At 35.2% G+C, this 19,392-nt stretch overlaps 1 protein-coding gene across 1 annotated transcript; it reads right to left on the bottom strand.

The window, feature by feature from the left end:
* Positions 1-505: 505 nt before the first annotated feature.
* On the bottom strand, positions 506-10,674 carry LOC308686984 (uncharacterized protein). The gene is made up of 4 exons (XM_081359142.1): positions 10,376-10,674; positions 7,990-8,047; positions 4,335-4,425; positions 506-2,004 (listed from the first exon to the last, which is right to left on the bottom strand). The coding sequence occupies exons 2-4, from the start codon at positions 8,002-8,004 to the stop codon at positions 1,337-1,339; spliced, it is 774 nt and encodes a 257-aa protein (XP_081215268.1). The 5' UTR covers positions 8,005-8,047; positions 10,376-10,674; the 3' UTR covers positions 506-1,336.
* Between the last annotated feature and the right edge of the window lie 8,718 nt (positions 10,675-19,392).

Genomic DNA, 19,392 nt, shown 5'->3' with positions numbered 1-19,392 from the left:
TCAACTCATGTATTTATCTTGCACAAAAACAATGAGGATTTCAGTGAGGATCTCAGATCTCAGTGAACAGATGCATTGGTCTTTCACTAGGGATGGGTAGTTTGACACGTCTCTCGAGTTTTCGACACACTAGTGCTTCCAAACAGTGTTCCGGAGCATTGCTTGAAATGAGGCTGTCACATGCTGCAATATTATAGTTATGTATGCAGCTTTTTTTAAAAAAGTGGTGTATTGTTGTTAATTATTCTTGAATAAAAATATGCAATTGCTTTTGTATTTGTGTTTAACAAAGTGCATGTTTGTGTTGTTTTGTAAGGAACACACAAAAAATGGTGCAATGAAAAATCACATAGGCCTAATATATTGGCCTAGAAGGTGAAAACACAAATATGATGCATGTAAAAATGAAAAACAGTCTTTATTATCATTATATTGTGCAAAATACAATGACATTAGAAAAAAAACTCCTGCTAAACATACACACACACACAGCCATCTTGCTAATGACATGTTTATTAAATATACATATAAACCTTACAATGACATCCCAATGAACAAAACATCTGGGTTGCAGGAACAAAGTCGAAGAATAAAGTTCCAATACTGATTATACAAAATAATAATCACACAGGAACTGCAACACACACTAAATTCAACGTAGATTAAACGGAGAATGAATGTGAGAGATGAACTTATATAGCAAACACAAACGAGGATAATTAACAGAACAGCTGAAACCACTGAACTAATAATGACGTTACTATGGAGACAGACGAGTGGCGGGAGTCAGAACAAGGAAACACGTGACAAATGAAAACAAACTGAAAGTCCATGTACAAAACTAACAGAATGATGACAGGTCTAAATGATACAATACAAGAAAATAATTACAAATTCAACAGAAACACAACTCACAAATTAATAAAACAGAAAAAAAGGAAAATACCTATCAATTAGCAGAGAATAATAAAATGAAATAATAGGTTAAAGAATATGGAATATGAAGAACCAGTCAGTAATAGCTGTCAGATACTGTATTTCAAGAGTTAGGGTGTATCAACCCATCAAATCTGTTTTCTCACATGGACAGACAAAATAAAATACAAAACCCATTCTAACTGTTAACTCAAATGAAATTATATATATAGATATATGATCTTCTATAAATGGCATCTCTCTCCCAATGGACTGATTAAAAAAAAAAAAAAAAAAAAAAAAACTTTATTTTAATTATTTTTTAATTAAACAATAATATTTTTATTTTATTTTGATTGACAATTTTTTTCCAATCAAAATTCCACATGGCAAACAACCAGAAACACAAGAACAAGACTGATCACATAAGGTCAAAATAATAAGCACGGTTTCCATCTTTATTTACATTATTGTTCATCTTCTCTGAGTCTTTGCCAGGATTGAGAGGAAGTGTTGTTTTGCAGAATTTTGTGTCAATGGTGTCTTTGGAATCTTTAATTATTTTCACAATCTTCTTAAACTGATCAGCTGCTTCTTTCATCTGAAGAATAAATTGCAGCGTTTCTGATGAGATTTCTTCCTCTTTTCTCTTTCCTGCTGGTTGATTCATTTCAGAGAGCTCTTTTGCATCTTGAACAATACAATAAACATCAAGAGCAAGAAACAGAGCTTTTGCAGCCTCTGCACACATTTTTCCAGTTTCAGCCAGATCAGATCCTTTTGCAATCTTTAATACATCCTGTGCACCTTTTGCTGATCTCTGAATGTCGAGCTTATTTAATGTCTTCTCCTCCAATTCTTCTGTGATGTTATGAATTTTACGCAGAAGCTCAACCATTGGGTGTATTGTGGTCTGTAAATCACTGAAGATCTTCTCAATCTTCTCATGCAGGGTTTTCTTGTGCATGGACTCAAGTTCATCAATGGCGTCATCCAGCTCCTTTATTTTATCATCAAGAGTTTGATGATTTCTGTCAAATTCTGAGTTCAGTTCTTCAATGCTTCTTTTCAATTCAAGGTTCAAGTTTCCTGAAATATATCAAACGTTTTATCAGGATTAGAGTATATGCAATTACTGTAGTTTTGAGTGCTTTTTAGTTTTATTGGCCTCAAAAAGATAACATATTCTGTTAACATACATTATATGACTAATTACTATAAAATAATTTGTACAAGTGTTTAACCACTATATGTTTTCCATGATGTAACTTAGAAATATTGCTGTACTACTACTAATAACATCAATAAACTGATTCAATCGCAAGACAAGCTCACTGTGGAAAAATGGATTCTTCTGGTTGATTTCCATCACCAGCATTACCAAAGATTATGATAATAAATAATGGGCAATATAAGTCACTTTTAAATGTGTCTATATTTTCAATTGCAATTAATTATGATTTTATATCATATTATGATTTAAAAAAATGTATGTAATACTTTGTGTGCTTCGTCTGTGATGAGTGGCCTGTGTTTATCATAGGCAGTGGCTTATGTTACAATACTCAATTAACATAATTAAAATATTCTAATAGGTTGGTTTCACATGACGTCACGCTGCTGCATGGCGAGAGCGCGAAACTCAAATGGAGGGCAGGAAGTGAATTAGCTGAATCTGCCGTCTGATAAAATGCCAGTGTATTGTGTAGTTTACGGCTGCTCCAACCATTCTAATCGAGAAAAGGGAAAGGGTTTTTATAGAGTACCTAAGATTGTCACTCATAAAGGTGAGAAATGTAAAAAGCTCACAGACCAATGCCGTAAAAAGTGGATTTTTAACGTAAGTTACGTCTGCGGTCGGGAGGAGCAGAGTCTGTTAAAGCCCAAGTCTGCAACGATCACTTCGTCGGAGGTATGTTAGCTAGCCAACGTGTTTTTTTGTGTCTGTGTTTATATAGCATTAGGGCTCATTTACCTCGTTTACACTGTCAGTGAAACGTGATCCAATTCCGATTTTTTGCTCATATGTGGCACATATCCAATGTGTTCTATGACAGTAAACAGGAAAAAAACGCATGCATTCGGATATTTCGAGATCCGTTTCAGGCCTCATTCATATGTGGAAATAAATCGTATTTGTGCCAATGTGACTGTCATGTAATCAGGCGGATCGCATTTTCTGAGGCATTACGTTAGGCAACGTTTCCGCGGTTAAAGCCAATATTTAAACACAATATGCTCCCACAAGTGTCCTGAGATCTCTCTCACGCACAATAACTGAAGCATATGTGCAATGATGCCACTTTTCGTCCTCCTTCGCCTCATAATCATGGTATGTATATCGCAGAGCATCAAGCATATTTCGCGTTCGTCCATCTGTGCAAGAGAATTTAACCCTTTAAGCATGCGCGATGTTTCAGATAGTATGGCAAGTGTAAACACATGAATCGGATATAGATCAGAGTTGAAAGAACGTGTAAACGGACGGTCAAAAAAATCGGATAAATGTACAATACGGACACTCCGCAACGGTTTCCTCCATAGACGTATTCTCCGTGTTTACTTCCTGCCCTCCATCTCAGATCGCCCCGCCTTCGTGCGTCATAATAATCACGTGACTGAAACCCAGCTATTGTTCTAAAATGTGATTTTTTCCCCTCATAACATCGGTATGAAATTAATGTGTAAACATCTTCATAGCTGCGTTTCCATTACCCTTCAAATTGCACCAATTGAAATTGTGAATTGAAAATGCGCCCAATGGAAACAAAAAGTCCTATATATATATATATATATATATATATATATATATATATATATATATATATATATATATATATATATAGCAAAAACGTTTACGCTCGCATGAGGTTTTTTTTCAAGGAATTTCAAAAATTTGTATTTTGCTAAACTGCAGTGGAAACAGTTTTGTGGCATTTACAGGTCACCTGGTGTACGTAACAGTCGATCATACTTTAAAGATGACACAGTAACTTTGGACAGAAGATGAGACAGTTCTTATTAAACTATTCATTAAAGGAGAACTCCGGTCAATTTTAACATTGAGCTCATTTTTTCAAATATGTGTAGCGCTGTCATTTTTTGTCAGATTCCAACAAATCATAAATCATTTTGAAAAAAAAATAAATTAAGCTCAGAAGAGAGAATCGCGATGCATTAAGGAATTTTAGCACTTGAATTTTCATGGATCAATCAATATTAAATATGTGTATTTAATATCGATTGATCCATGAAAATTCAAGGACTAAATTTAATATTAATTGCCCTTTAAACATGATTGTTTTAAAATAAATTTAGTACAAACACAAATTGTCATTTTCTGAGGGTGATTTGATGTTTAAAGCTGCTAACACAAAACTGATTTTGCTCAAATTCATCATGAAATGTAGGCTACTTACTGAATGAAGGAGGGTGTCCAATGCTATTATTTGAGGAATCACTGTCATCACTGTCAGCACTGGCATCAGAGAGTTTGCGATAGTGATGCATCTTTAGGGGGGAAAAAATACGTACTCTTAATATGCATCTATGAAACCTACATTTGCTCCACGACATGTGAGCAGTAGCCTGGCACGCTAAAAATATAAGCGTCAGAATGTTATCATTGCAAAGTGGTCAGGCTAATGTCTTGTGTTTATTGCACAAGATTTATGGATAAGCTGTTTGATTTATAATTATTTGATTATTTTCAAATTTCACTTCCCATGCTATGCACAAACATAGCTGTTCCTCAATTTGTGTATTTGCCATTTGCAACCTGGTCTCACAGGATGGTTAAGCGTATGAGGCGGCTGCTGCTTGCGCTGGGACCTATAGGCTTTAGCTTCAATTTTGATTAAATTATTCTCTAAATGTTTGCATATAATGTCGTGGATATATCCCTCGAATGCATACTGCAGTCCCTTTTGTCTTGCTCTCTCAGATATTACACCTGTTCGCCAGAAATGACTAATTATCTCCATAGGAATGCCTGACACCGGTGCATACATACTGTAATAGACATGCCAGGCGTGAAAGCTTGTCAGGGGTAGCAACAGTAACTAAGGAGGTCGGGGCTTAGTGAAGAGTCAATTGCATTTTTTGCTAAATGCTCTACACTATCTTTTTTGCTTGTATTTTTGCTTTGACTTTTCTGAAGCCTGTTTTGTGATGTTCAGAGTTTTTTTATATACATATATATATATATAATTTTTTTATTGCCACCATTGTTGAGATTGAAATGCTGATTTTTGATGTTTGTGTGTGACTATAAAGGATGCTGTTAATTTTTTATTTTTATTTTTTTTTGTGCATGACATGTTTAAAGGGGTGGTTCGGAATTTTTGACATCGGACCTCATTTTTAAGTCAGCCTGGTTGTTATTCATCAGTGGAGAATTTTAAAAAAAAAAATTATCCAGTCCTTATATTTGGATAGTTAGCCGATGCTAGGCTAGCGCGAGTCAATGGGAACAACTAGTAGCCAGCCATTAAAAAACGTTTTACCCACTCCACAGTGCACCAAACGCAAATCAATTAAAACACTAGACTATCGATGCAAATGTCCGTTGAGAGAATAATGTTAGAAATCAAACTTACCTTCCATCTCAATGATCCCAAAGGAACTAGTTTCTCAGCAGCTGCGGAATTTTACTTTGCTCCGGTTAGTAATGCGGCAAAAAGCAAACAGAACAGAAGCGCTCTACAGTGTGCGCAGTACATGTGTGTGCCGGCTCACTTGGTTGCCTAGGTAATCAATATCACTCCGCTGCTGCTGTAGACAAGGCTTATGATTACAGGGAACAAATTATAACTAATGCAATGTGATGAAAGGTAAGTTTGATTTCTAACATTATTCTCTCAACGGACATTTGCATCGATAGTCTAGTGTTTTAATTGATTTGCGTTTGGTGCACTGTGGAGTGGGTAAAACGTTTTTTAATGGCTGGCTACTATAGTTGTTCCCATTGACTCGCGCTAGCCTAGCATCGGCTAACTATCCAAATATAAGGACTGGAAATTTTTTTTTTTTTTAATTTCTCCACTGATGAATAACAACCAGGCTGACTTAAAAATGAGGTCCGATGTCAAAAATTCCGAACCACCCCTTTAAATATCTTTCATTATAATGGAGTGTTGTTGGAACTCTTGCTGTAAGTTTCACAATGGTTGTAATGTAAAATTTAAGTTTGTTAATATTGTAACACTTTTGATATGGGATTAAACACTGAGATCAGTGAATCAAGCGTGATATAACGCTCTCATCTCTTTCTCTTCACATTTACAGAATAAACATAAATGAACATCAGAAGGTATGTTTAAAGATTTAGTTCACTTACTGAGAAGTATCTGGTGTAATCGCTCAATCAGTGTTTCATCCGCAGAAATAAAACAGCTTGTAAACAATATCACGTAACATTAATAAACACGCATTAATAAACACCCTGCACGCTTAATAAACAAACTACAGCTGGTCCAAAACGCAGCAGCTCGAGTTCTTACCAGAACCAGGAAGTATGACCATATTAGCCCGGTTCTGTCAAAACTGCACTGGCTCCCTATTAAACATCGCATACATTTTAAAATATTGCTGATCACTTACAAAGCACTAAATGGTTTAGCTCCGCAGTACTTGAGCGAGCTCTTAACGCATTATACTCCTTCACATCTATTGCGATCTCAAAATTCCGGCCAGTTGATAATACCTAGAATATCAAAATCGACTGCTGGCGGTAGATCCTTCTCCTATTTAGCACCAAAACTCTGGAACAGTCTTCCTACCATTGTCCGGGAAGCAGACACACTCTGTCAGTTCAAAGTTAGATTAAAGACACATCTCTTTGACCTAGCATTCACATAATACATTATAGACTTCTATAATTTAATGTTAGGCTGCATAGATTAGGTCAGCCGGAACTGGGAACACTTCCCATAAATCCTGATGTACTCGTTACATCATGAGAAGAATGGCATCTACGCTAATTTTAGTGTCTGTGTTTATCCCGAGGTTTCCCACAGCCTGCCGGATCCGGGCCGTATCCAGATCTGACAAAGGACCTTCGCCTGGACCGATGACAACGCAGTGCTGAAGTGCCAACTAGTCTCTCCCTATGGAGGATCCCACTACCACTCTACAGATAAAGCGTTGTCGGGAAAATTCGTTTAGCGTATCTACCCCAAAGCAACAAAATAAAATAAAATTCTTTATCAAAATTTATAAGGAAACACCAGTACTTTGTTTAGGCTTGGCTTGTAGGGAATTCCAAACCTGCACATATATTCAAACGCACATAACTATAGAACTCATTCTAAATGCGCATGTGAACGCCATCAGCGTTTCTCACAGGTTCGCGTTTAAAGTCTGTGTAGAGAGAATGGTGTCGTCTTAGCGGCCCCTAATTTAATAACAAATGATCGTTGCGACGGAAGCAAATCAATCAAAACTAACTTTAGATGGAAAATAACTTAACTCTGCTGTAAAGCCAAAACAATCTCTGTTACCTTAAATTATACGCTTATCTCTGTGAAGCTGCTTTGAAACAATCTACGTGTTAAAAGCGCTATATAAATGAAGATGACTTGACTTGACTAACATTACATACACTTTATTGGAGTCGTGTGGATTACTTTTATGATGATGGAAGCGCTTTTTGGGGATTCAAAATCTAGGGTACCATTCACTCATTATAAAACTTGAAAGAGCAGGATATTTTTTTAATATAACTCTGATTGTGCTTGGCTGAAAGAAGACAGTCATATACACATAGGATGGCTTGAGGGTGAGTAAATCATGGGCCAATTTTCATTTTTGGGAGAACTGACCATTTAAGATGTGTTTTACTTTTACATTTTAGGGATATTCTCATCTGTAAACGTTTTTAAATTTATATATAATATATTTCATTTGGAATATGGTGCCATACTTGTTACAGAACTTACAAATTATTACAAATTCAATAAAAAACAATCTATCAAATCAAATCATCATATACATCAAATGTATTAAAATTAAATTATTGCAGGTTAATAGTTTTACTTCTTCAAATAAGGTTCATGAACATAAGTGTTAACTCACAGAGTATTCTTCCATCTTGTTTCCTCCTCACAGAAGACATTCACAACTCTTCAGTTATCTGCAAAACACACAATAATTAATTACAAATAAACACTCATTACTCAGATTTTTTAGTAATAAATGTTTTTCTTACTTTTTTTATATATTTGTATTTAAACAATATGTAATATAATCATCTGTGTGTGTGTGTGTGTGTGTGTGTGTATATATATATATATATATATATATATATATATATATATATATATATATATATATATTTCTGTCAAACGTCTACAGAAGCTCTTATTGATTTCAAACAAACTCTTTATTAAACGTTACTGGAAAAACAAGTTAACAATACATTTCTGTGTTCATCCAAACACCACCTCAGTTGTAAAAACAGGAAGTTCTCTTGCAAATATACACATACTAGTCACATGTAACACGAAACACGTGTGACTGACGTGGATTTTGCCTGCAATTTATTTTACGGTTTCAAAGAATCATTTTATTCAGTGGTCATTTATATTTTCAAATGTTTCTTGAAAATGTACGATATTAAAGGCAAAAAGTAATCCCATAGTTTCACATGGCCATATAAAGACACACTTTAGCCTCAACAGACCAATCACACATCTCTGTGGAAACGGGTCAGTAATATCTGGGTCAATAACAGATTGTAATATTAACAATCACCGAAAAACAAACCAGTTTCAAACCAAATCAAAGTCTGGGCTTTCTAATGATAAGTAGTGTGTTTCTATTCCAAATAGTTTATGAGCAATCGACTCATGTTCATTTATGTTTTGTTTTATTCTATAACTTAGTAATTATGGAATGCCAAAGCTGACTTTATAATAAATAAATAAATATTCAAAGAAATGTAAAAAAGTACACATAAATGAGTATTTATACTTTTATTTCCTTATTTATGTAAATTATTTTTTTCACACATTTATTAATTTTTTTATTTATACATTTATTTATTTCCACTTTTATTTATTTCCACATTTATTTATGTATATATGTTTTTATGTCTACATTTATTTATTTTCACATATTTTTTATTTCTACATTTATTTATTTCCACATTTATTTATTTCTACATTTATTTATTTCTACATTTCTTTGTCCGTAAGCTAATGAGGGGGGCGTGTTTAACCTCAGACATCAGCGATCGAGCTCAGAGTGGCATTGCTGAAGCTTTGAGGCCACAGTGACACCTTGTGGTGTGACCAAACGAAACTGTAGGGTAGGCTATACAGGGTTAACACACATAGCACACATGAACAGAAACTGCACTTCAACAGGTCTGATAGCAGACACTTGGACATGGAAGCGCATGAAAGTATCCACTATTAATAACAATGTAAATGCGGTGGATAGGGCTGATAAGAGTTTGCGTTTGGCTTGCGTTTATTGTCGATGAGACTCGCACACCAGCGCAGAACGCGGAGAGAAACCAGCGCACATTTCACCGACTCCTACGCAAGCATATTAGGCTAATCAATGAGTTTGAAACGCGACTCAATACACAGTTTACATTCGCGTTTCCTAATTTCGTATGCATAACAGGTGACAATTCAAATGCTTAAAAGACAACCCATATTTCATAGATGCTGCTCTTAGATACTGATTAATCACAAGTCGTCAATTTGGAATTATTCTTAAATCAAACAAAAGGGGCTCATGTAAACGCAGCTAATGAGCCACGCATCTCATGCCATGCAGGAGCACAGAAGCATCATCATGCCCACTCAGACAGCACCTGTCGTGCCCATTGATTGTCGTGATGATATTTCCCCCTATAAATTGATTTCCAGGGCAATACCCTATGTCAAGTTCTTAATATGAATCGATAAACTACTCAGTTATTATAATAATAAGGCACTATGGCTGTTATCAGTAAAATACAATTAACATTTTGTCTGATAATGTCTGATCGGTAGAGCTCTGTATTCAGCAATAAACAGGAAGATCTGCTACAGCGATCTGTCACGCGCCACACTAAGTCACATCAAAACAACATTGTTTGAGTTTCATGATACCAATGGCATCGTTTGTGACTGTTTTTATAAAGTAGCCTATAACATAAAAACAAACACAAAACAGGCACAAGCAAAAAAAAAAAAAAAAAAAAAAAAAAAAAAAGCCTGTATAGTCAAGTTTCTCTACAAAGGGCTCATTTTGACTACAAAATATATTTAGAGTCTAATCATATAGCCTAAGCACGAGCTCCCGCTTATTTCTATTCCAAACTAAGTCTAATGTCAAGTGTAGGCTATGGTTTCGGCGGTTTCGTTTTTGTCAGGTTTGGTGCGTCATTACTTCATCCTCGCAAATTCAATCTCAAATACACAGTTATTGCAAACTGTACACTATTAACTCATTACACTAGACTAACCTGGTTGCAGTCTTGATCGAAGCTCTTCTGTATTTTGCGTCCTTATGAAAAATGAAACAGACGAAGCTCGAGCTTGAAGTCCACGAGTTGAAACGGAGAAACTGAGTTTTTATTAAAATTAATTATTTTATAAACTAAATTATATTTAATATACGGAACTGATATATTGTATTTAGTTTTAAACCATTTTAGTAACATAAATAAAAGGCAAACAAGGTCTAAATAGTTGAAAATTAATCAAAATGAACAACAGCAAACTTTCAATGCTCCGCCCTTCTTCTTTCTTCTCTCTGAGTCCCGCCTCAAAAGAGGAAGAACAGATCAAACAGCTCGCAGAACAAAATACACATGAAAATTATGTTTCAAGATGTATATTGACTAGTTTAGTTTAGTTGCCGCTTTTTTCCGCACATGAAAAAAAAAAAAAAAAAAAAAAAAAAAAAAACATTACAGATAGACAGAACAAACCAGGCTCAAAATGAACAGACTTACAGACGTTATTAACTTTTTCAGCATCATTGCAGGTTCACTGAAGGACACTGATTTTACTGATTACAATAAAACATCAATACAAACCCATAGTCTGAGATAAACTAGATTTAAACTAGATTATAAAATAATAATAATATTAAAAACTATTTTTAAATAGACCTACACATAATTACAAAAACAAGAGTAAACGATCTCTACAGTAAACATGACACATTTGCAAAAAGGCCTAAAACTATTGAGTAGGGATGGAGAACTGAAGCCTCTTAAATCTTTGAATCTTTTCTCTGATTGTTTCGGGAAAAGATTAGAAGCCTCAGATTGTGAAAGTGAAAACAGGGACATCTTGATGAAGGTCAAATTTACTGCAGTCAAACACCAGAATGCACTGCTCCGTTTCTGGACACTGATGTGGTTATTCCCAGAGACATCTTTAATGTCTATCCAACAAACTCTACTTTTGTTGATCTTTATAACATATGTGTATTTTGTAATGTTGAGGTAGAAAATTTGCTTCATTTATTTTAGGCTACTATTAAAATCAGGTTAAATCTCTTTGGGAGAACTTGAGTCGTTATCGTTCTCCTTTTATAAAATATAATATCAAACATGAAACTTTTTACTGAAATTATATATATATATATATATATATATATATATATATATATATATATATATATATATATATATATATATATATATTATTATTATTATTATTTTTTTTTATTTATTTATTTTTTTTTTCTGGGACTATGCTATTGATCTTGATGCTAATGTCTTTCTGTTGCATTGTAAAAATTGGAGACTGTCCTCCTACAAAAAACGACCATCAAGGTCGTATGTGCAAGCAGCTTATTACGACCTATACTTACGTTTTAAAGTTAACCGCCCTCTAGCGCTCCTTTTAATAATGACGGTGTCGTGTGTAATGAAATGGCGTTTGACCGTCATTACCAATCAAAATAGTATTTGTTTTATTTTTGCATTTACTTGAGGTTTATACAGAAAACTGAGATGTGTAGGCCTAAATTTATTTAGGCTATATAATTTTATGTATTTGATGTGCTTTTCTTCAAAAAACCGTATTGGAAAGTAAAGGACCACATCAAAATAATTAAACCATTATCCTTTTTTAAAAAAAATAACTTAAGATAAACCTTTTGTAACAACAAAGTAAAAAAAAACGACGATTTAAAAAAAACACCACAGATGATAAAACCGTGACAAATGTAGTGATTTTAAAACATTTTCAGCATTTTTATATTGATTTTTTTTCAGTTCAGCTAAAGTTTTTAACATATCATCATTTGACCACATTCGTGTGGCGCTGAATAAAAAAATAAAAAATCAATGAACCAAAAGGAGGAAGAAGAAGAAGAAGACGAAGAAGGCGGCGTGGCCAGGTTTTTTCCTGACAGTCCCAGGTAAGGTGTGAATTTTAAGTATGCTGTTGTTTTTTTAATATATATTTATAAGTAGTTGTATGTGTTTTTTGTTATTTATGTGGAACTAAATGAGTGCATTTTGACGTCTGGGTTACAAATCAGTTGCGATAGCCATTTTACTCTTTAAGAAAGTAACTGTTAACGTTAACTTACGTTATTTCATTGCGGCCTACTAAGTTAGCTAACGTTAGCTTCATCGCTAGCAGCATGTTGCTATTTCACATGCATAATCTGCAATTTCTGTCATATTGACAAATAATTTCAGCCTAATGTATCCAAAACTGTAACGTTAAATGTTTTCTCTTAGAGAAAAAAGTAGTTTCAGCATTATACAAATAAATAGTATGAGGTCACAACAGTTTTACAGCTAGCTGCTATCCAAATGATTTAAATTCAGGGTATCAATTCAGCTTGGTATATAACATTTTAAAGAATAAAAAAAATGCAGTAATGGCAAAATTGGTTGACGGAATCAATTGTTCATTGTACAGTCATTGTTATTGCCTATTTTAGGTTATAGCCACAAGTCAAGTAACCTTTATTTATATATTGCTTTTTATAATACAGATTGTTTCCAAAAAAAACAAAAAAACAATTTAGTTTATTTATATAGCCGCTCTGGAGAAAACAGTGATGCCATTCCATTATCCAGATCAGTTCAGTTCTCATAATGGTGCCAATGCAGGCAGATCAATAATATTGGTGAATATTAAGTGTCCCCACTTCACATGCAAAATAAAATTTATTTAATAATACCCACTAGTGTAGTGGTTCTCAAACCTGTCCTGGCACACCCAACACTGCACGTTTGCTTTCTCTCCCTAATCAAACTCACCTGACTCATCAGCTCATTATTACATGGGTTAATGAGCTGGTGAGTCAGGTGTGTTTGATTAGGGAGAGAAAGAAAACGTGCAGTGTTGGGTGTGCCAGGACAGGTTTGGGAACCACTGCACTAGTGCATTCAGATTTATAGGCACGCACAGGTTGACAAGGACCAGTCCGTGCCCACTCTTACAGAGCCCTGGTTTCTTTTGTCTAATCATCTCATCTGTTTGTTTTCAGGCTTTTGTACCCATCCTTTATCACTGAAATATTTTACAAATCAATCGGTTCTTTTAAGAGCCAGTTTCTTTTTCCTCCTCTCTCTCTATTTCTCGCTTTCCTGTTTTTTTTTTTTTTTTTTTTTTATGTTTTTACTTTATCCTTCAATTATTTCTATTTAAAAACATCTACAAATGGCATCAGAGTCATTACAACAATTTAATGAATGGCTGGAAGCAGCAAAAACCATGGCTGATGAGTTGGAAACCCAAAAAGTAAAATATTTCATTATTTCTCTATCATGTTATTTACCTAAATTTAAAAGAAAACGCCTCTGCAAATGCTTCCCCAAAATTTATCATTTAGTTTTTACTTGCAGACTAAAAAGAAAAGGAAAAAAAAGGGAACTGAAGTCTCCAATGTTTCCTGGAGAAAGAGAGACCAGCATGGGTACATCCTACCACAACGTGTTCAGAAGAAACGATCTGGTCAGTAAAATATACTGCATACTGTTGTTCACAAGTGTCTCAGCTTTTGGTCAGCAGTGATGTTTTCTATATCATTACGTGTGTTTGCAGTTAAACCTGCCGGCACTAGGGAGATCTCAGAGGTTGAGGAGGTGCAAATGAATGATATTCCGCAAGAGGTACCAAGTCTTGGTAAGCATATTGAACTGAAAGCCTAAATTTCAGCTTTTCTATTTAAATTTAAAATGTCACATATAGGCAACTATTAAAGTATGTAATTCCCATTCCTATCATGCATATGAAGTGACAAAACCATATAAGAAATTGCTAATTTGCTTTATTAAAATGCATTATTGCAACTGGCTTTTTCCTTATTATTATCATTTTATTTTTTATTAATTTAGATCAACATCTTCAGAGGCTAAAACACTTGTTAACTTCTGTCGCTGTCTCTGCATCAGTGGAAGTAGAAGAGACACCCACCATGTCTGCATGGACCAAAAGACAGGTCATCTCTGAAAAGAAATTCAGGGCTGCAATGCCAGAGATCTTGAATTGCATGTTGGCTGCAGAGAAGGTAACCCAGCATTGCTGTCAACAATGCAAAACTGTTGATGCTGTTGTCCGATGCCTAGACTGTGTTCCCTCAGGAAATCAGTTTTTCTGTTCATCATGTGACATCGAGATCCACAGAAAAAATGTTTTCCATGATAGGGAAGCGATGTTTGATGGTTTTTTAAAACCTATTCCACCAACATCCGTAGTGGTGGTTGATGAAAGGGGCCAATATCAACTCAGTGAACAAGGTATGTTCATATAATGTTGTAGGTGCCCTCTGCAGTTTCCTTTTATTTAATTTTTTTTACTTAAATGTGTAGGCATTACTGATATTACTTTCTGAAATGTGCTTTACTGCAGTGTGTATGCTTCCAATTCCTCCACCAATGCAAATCTGTTCCTGTGGTCCAAACCAAGACTTCATAATTATCCCAGGAAAGCAGACTGTATTGGTGACTATCAACGGTATGTTTTGTCACTTCCTTCTACCTTTTTATATCCGACCAGATGAAGTCAAGCATAATAATGGCTTACTATATTATTTTGTCCTGTGCTGTACTAATACAGGTCAAATAGTAAACACATGTTTGTTTTAAGGTCCATACCACCTGTGTCTGCCTTGTATAAGCTGTCCACTTTGCTCTTCCAAATGGACTCCTGGGATTAGTGACTTGCTTCAATACAGATACTGGCCAGCAACCACTAGCTGCCAAATGCTGTTTAAGTTTGATCTGTTCACATCATTTGAGCAGATGAAATTAGCCAGCCCAGCTTTATCCCAACAAGCATTTCTCAGAACGCTTGAACATCGATGTCTTTGCACTGGTCGGGTAAGGGCTGTTTTCATTTCCAAAGTGTTTGAATTCCAGACTTTAAAATCTTTTATTAACCAAAATAATGCCATCCTTCTTTCCAGACGGGTAGTATTTGCGGTGATACCTTCCACAGAGTCTTTCGAGAGTTTGCCTTCTGCAATTTTAAGAAAGAAGATCTGTGCCTGATGGAGCCCTTTAAATGCCCAGCATGTACACCAGACATGCTTGCTATATCTGCAGACGGTAATAGAAAACATTACCGGTTCAAGAAGTCCAAAGGGTAAGTGAAGTGGTTTTTATTTTTTATTTTTTATTTTTTTGGATATAGGGTGGTGCAGTGGTCTTTTTGTGTCCATGCTGCATCTCACCTGTCACCCAGTGCTAGATGTGATGGGCTCTAGACCCCCCATGCCATGACCAAAGGAAAAGCAAGTATAGCTATTGGTTGGATGGACTGATAGTTATTTATAGAGAAACTATACTTCACCTTATTGCTGTAAAAAATAACAATCATTTTGTGACATCTAAACATTTCTTCAACATAATATTTTTTGGCTTATTATTATTATTATTATTATTATTATTATATAATTATACTTTTATTTGAAATTCATGGAAAGTAACAAAATGTGTCAAATGTGTGATTGCTTCACATTTAAACGTAAATACTTTTACAATTTAAAAAGTGTTTTGAAAGATATAGCACTGTTTTAAACAAGCTTATGATATTACAGTTCTATGAAAGCAACCTGGTAAATTGTTCAGGAACTTTGTCTCCCTTCTGTAGCCTGAAGACACAAACAAAAATAACGTTATTTATTTCTGTACTTTAAACAGTATGTTTTTTATTTCTTACACAAGTTAATGCCAAATTACAGTATTAATTTCCACAGGACAAATACTCTAAACAAAGTGTTCAAGATCAAATGTAATTCATACAGACTAAAATGTTTGGCACGTTTATGGTTAATTGTCATATTAATTTAGGTGAATGCAACATTTAATCATTTTTATGTAATTGTGTTGACTTGGCGATGAATTCCTCTTATTTAACAGGACAGAAGAACCATCTCTTTTTGATGGACTGTTCATTGCACAAGATGGCAAAGTATCTGCCTTTGTTGACCAAATTAGAAGCCAAATGTTAAGTGTAAGGATTTATTTAACTCCATAACCCTTCTTTTTGTTTAATTTTATTTTTTCTTGTCCTGGGATTACATGTAACATATTGTTTCTACTTTCAGAGGACAGGTCATGATGTTTGCGGACCGGCAACATTTACAGCAGGCAGAGAAGTAGCACAGAAGTCCAGGGCCAAGGTGGATGAAGAGGGCCTTGAAATAGCTGTGTGCAGACATGGAATCTTGCTGCAAGGCTTGAACCACTACCGTGGTGAAATATATGCCTACCCAATGTTCCTGCAGAAGGAGCTGGCACAAGCTGCAAATGCAACATTCTTTTGTATGGACATTGCTTGCAGGTAGATAGCCATTGCCAAGTGATAACTGAAGTTTGTACTGATGTTTTACCTTTATTAATGCATGGGAATAACACCATGACTAACTAAAAATCACACTATATATATATATATATATATATATATATATATTATATATTATTATGGAATTAGAAAATGAATATGGCTACTACCTTATCAGTACTGATACAACACATTACCATACATATGACTACATACTGACATGTGTCATAGTGTTATTTGATTGGTTACAGGAATTGTACTAGTCATTTAGATCCTGGTTTGTCTCATTACCAGTTTTGCAAATTGTTCCATTACAGGTACTGGCCTTATTTAGAAAAGATGGCAGAAAAGTTTTCTGAGCTCCAACCCCTTACCACGATGAAGCCTTTTCTATCTGTAATGCATGCCAAGGCTCACACTGGCAAATGTGAGGTACTGTGTGCAAGCTAAGTTTATGTTTTAATGTTAAGTTTTTTAGAAACATATAAAAAAGTGAGAAACTGTCATATAAGTGAGATATACAAAATGTTTAGTGCTGGGTATCCTCAAGGACAAGTTTAAAAACACTTATTTAGTGTGTGTGTGTGGATATGGATATATCTCTATCGGTGTGTATATATATTACACCCACACACACAATGCTTATGGACTTTTTAAATATAATTAACATTAATATCATTAATATCAACACTTTTACAACAGTACTGATCATTCTGGTTTAACAGCAGGGTTGTTTGTAGGATATGCTTCCTGATTCCTTCCAAAAGTTCTAACTGCACAATTGCAGTTGTGAAAGCTTTTCTTTCATAGTTATCCTACCTCAGAACATTTTATATTTTCACATATTGAACATATCAAAATTTGCTCATGGCACCAAATTCAATTGATGATACACAAACTAATAAGATTTGTATGATAAAGGTCTTGATCTTATTCTTTGGAGCAGGTTAGGTGGGGTGGTAGAAGCCAGGAGGGTGCAGGAAACACTGTTGGTGAAGAGGTGGAACAGGTCAATAGCTTCCTTTCTAGGGCAGCTCTTACTACAAAGTACATGACCAAGTCAGGTTGGTTGAAAAAGGGTTAACCCTTGTGTTTGACACAATGCTAGATTGTACCATTGATTTGTTCTTATTGTTTTTTTTTTTTTATAGGCAGAGGAGATATGATAACTGTGCTTGCCATGGGATGGAACAATAGGAAGGTGGAGAGTCTCCACAAGACACTGGCGAAAAGATTTGTCAAAGTAAGAATCCTAGACTGCATGTTAAGGTGTTTTCTGGGCCCTGGAGACACTATGACTGTGATCGCGCTCTCCCCTGCATTTTTTTCGGGGGCATTTGTGGTTAATTTTGCAGTGATAACTATGTTTTCTGTAATTTTTTATCTTTTTAAATAGACTACACAGAGAGCAGAAATGGAAGCAGCCAATCTTGAGAGTCTCAAGCAGGAGTTACACATCTCTTTGGAGGATGCTGATCGGTGGGTGTGTGATGTCAAGCAATGGGCAGCCACTGGTATGTAACACGCTGGTGTATACATTTCCATATATATTTTTCTACATTTTTGTAGTGATACTGTGTTTTCTGTAATGGTCGACTTTGCTTATTTCTGTTTTTCAAGAGAGACACAGGACTCACAGTAGGCAGGAAGAGCTCCAGAGTGAAATCGATGAGATTATTTTTTCCATCCGAAGAAAGAAGCATGATCTGTATCGACAAAATGGTATTTGATACTACATCACTCAACTTGCATGTTGTAATTTTAATGTTAATTATTTTTATTTTATTTTTTTTTACTTACAGACAGTAACCAAACAAGGCAACGCAAACGGAGAAGACTTGGTGAGCTCAAAAAGACACTCAGAGAGAAGATAGTGCTGTACAACACCATTCCTGGCTGTGAGGACAAAATTGACACCGAAGCAGCGTGCAGTCTCTCTGATGATTTTATTCTGCCTTGGGAAGCACAAGGAGATGGTAATTAATGTCTTGTATTTTTGTGCTTTTTTTAAATTCACAAAATCCAGTTGATTGTTAGTTTTTTTTAATTGCTAAACAACAGTGAGCACAACTGGAGTCACATGTGCAAAACTCTAACTACAGTCTGCACAGCAGCAGTTCATGTGGACCAAACTCTAGTTCATTTTTCATTGGTTGAACAGTTTTTAAAACTCTACACACTTATCCCTAGCCTGACTACGTCAGACTTCCTACTTCCTTCAGTCTGAGATAGCAGCTTATCTTTCAGTTTTCCAGCGGCCTTCGGACGGCCGGGCCAATCAACGAACAGAGGGCGGGCTGAGAGCCGTGACATAGATGCTGATTGTACCGTGGATGCGTAGATTTACTTCACATAATCTGCTAAAGTCGTTCACAGCCATGTTTACTCCGGTATTTCGCTCGATGGTTTTGTTTTCGCATCATACAGTGTTTACAGTGGTAGTTAGATGCGGCTGAGCATGCGCATAACACACGCCATAACCAAACGTTATGTGATTGGCTTACGGGTAATCAATGATTTTAAACTTCAGACAAGCGCCCCCTAGCAAGAGAGAGAAAACACTTCTCTATGCCATTCCAGACTCTGTCTACGAAGCAAAGTGAAGTAGCAGAGTTTGGTATTACCGGGCTAACTTATCCCATGACTTCAACCACAACCTGCACAACACTGTGGATTTACTGTGTTCAAATGCTAACACACTGCTGTCAAAACTGTGAAC

This window comes from Scardinius erythrophthalmus, assembly GCF_964197995.2.
Source record: "Scardinius erythrophthalmus genome assembly, chromosome: 2".
NCBI classification, from domain to species: Eukaryota; Metazoa; Chordata; class Actinopteri; order Cypriniformes; family Leuciscidae; genus Scardinius; species Scardinius erythrophthalmus.
The sequence above is the reverse complement of the archived record's forward strand: the minus strand, read 5'-3'. Positions and strand labels throughout refer to the sequence as shown.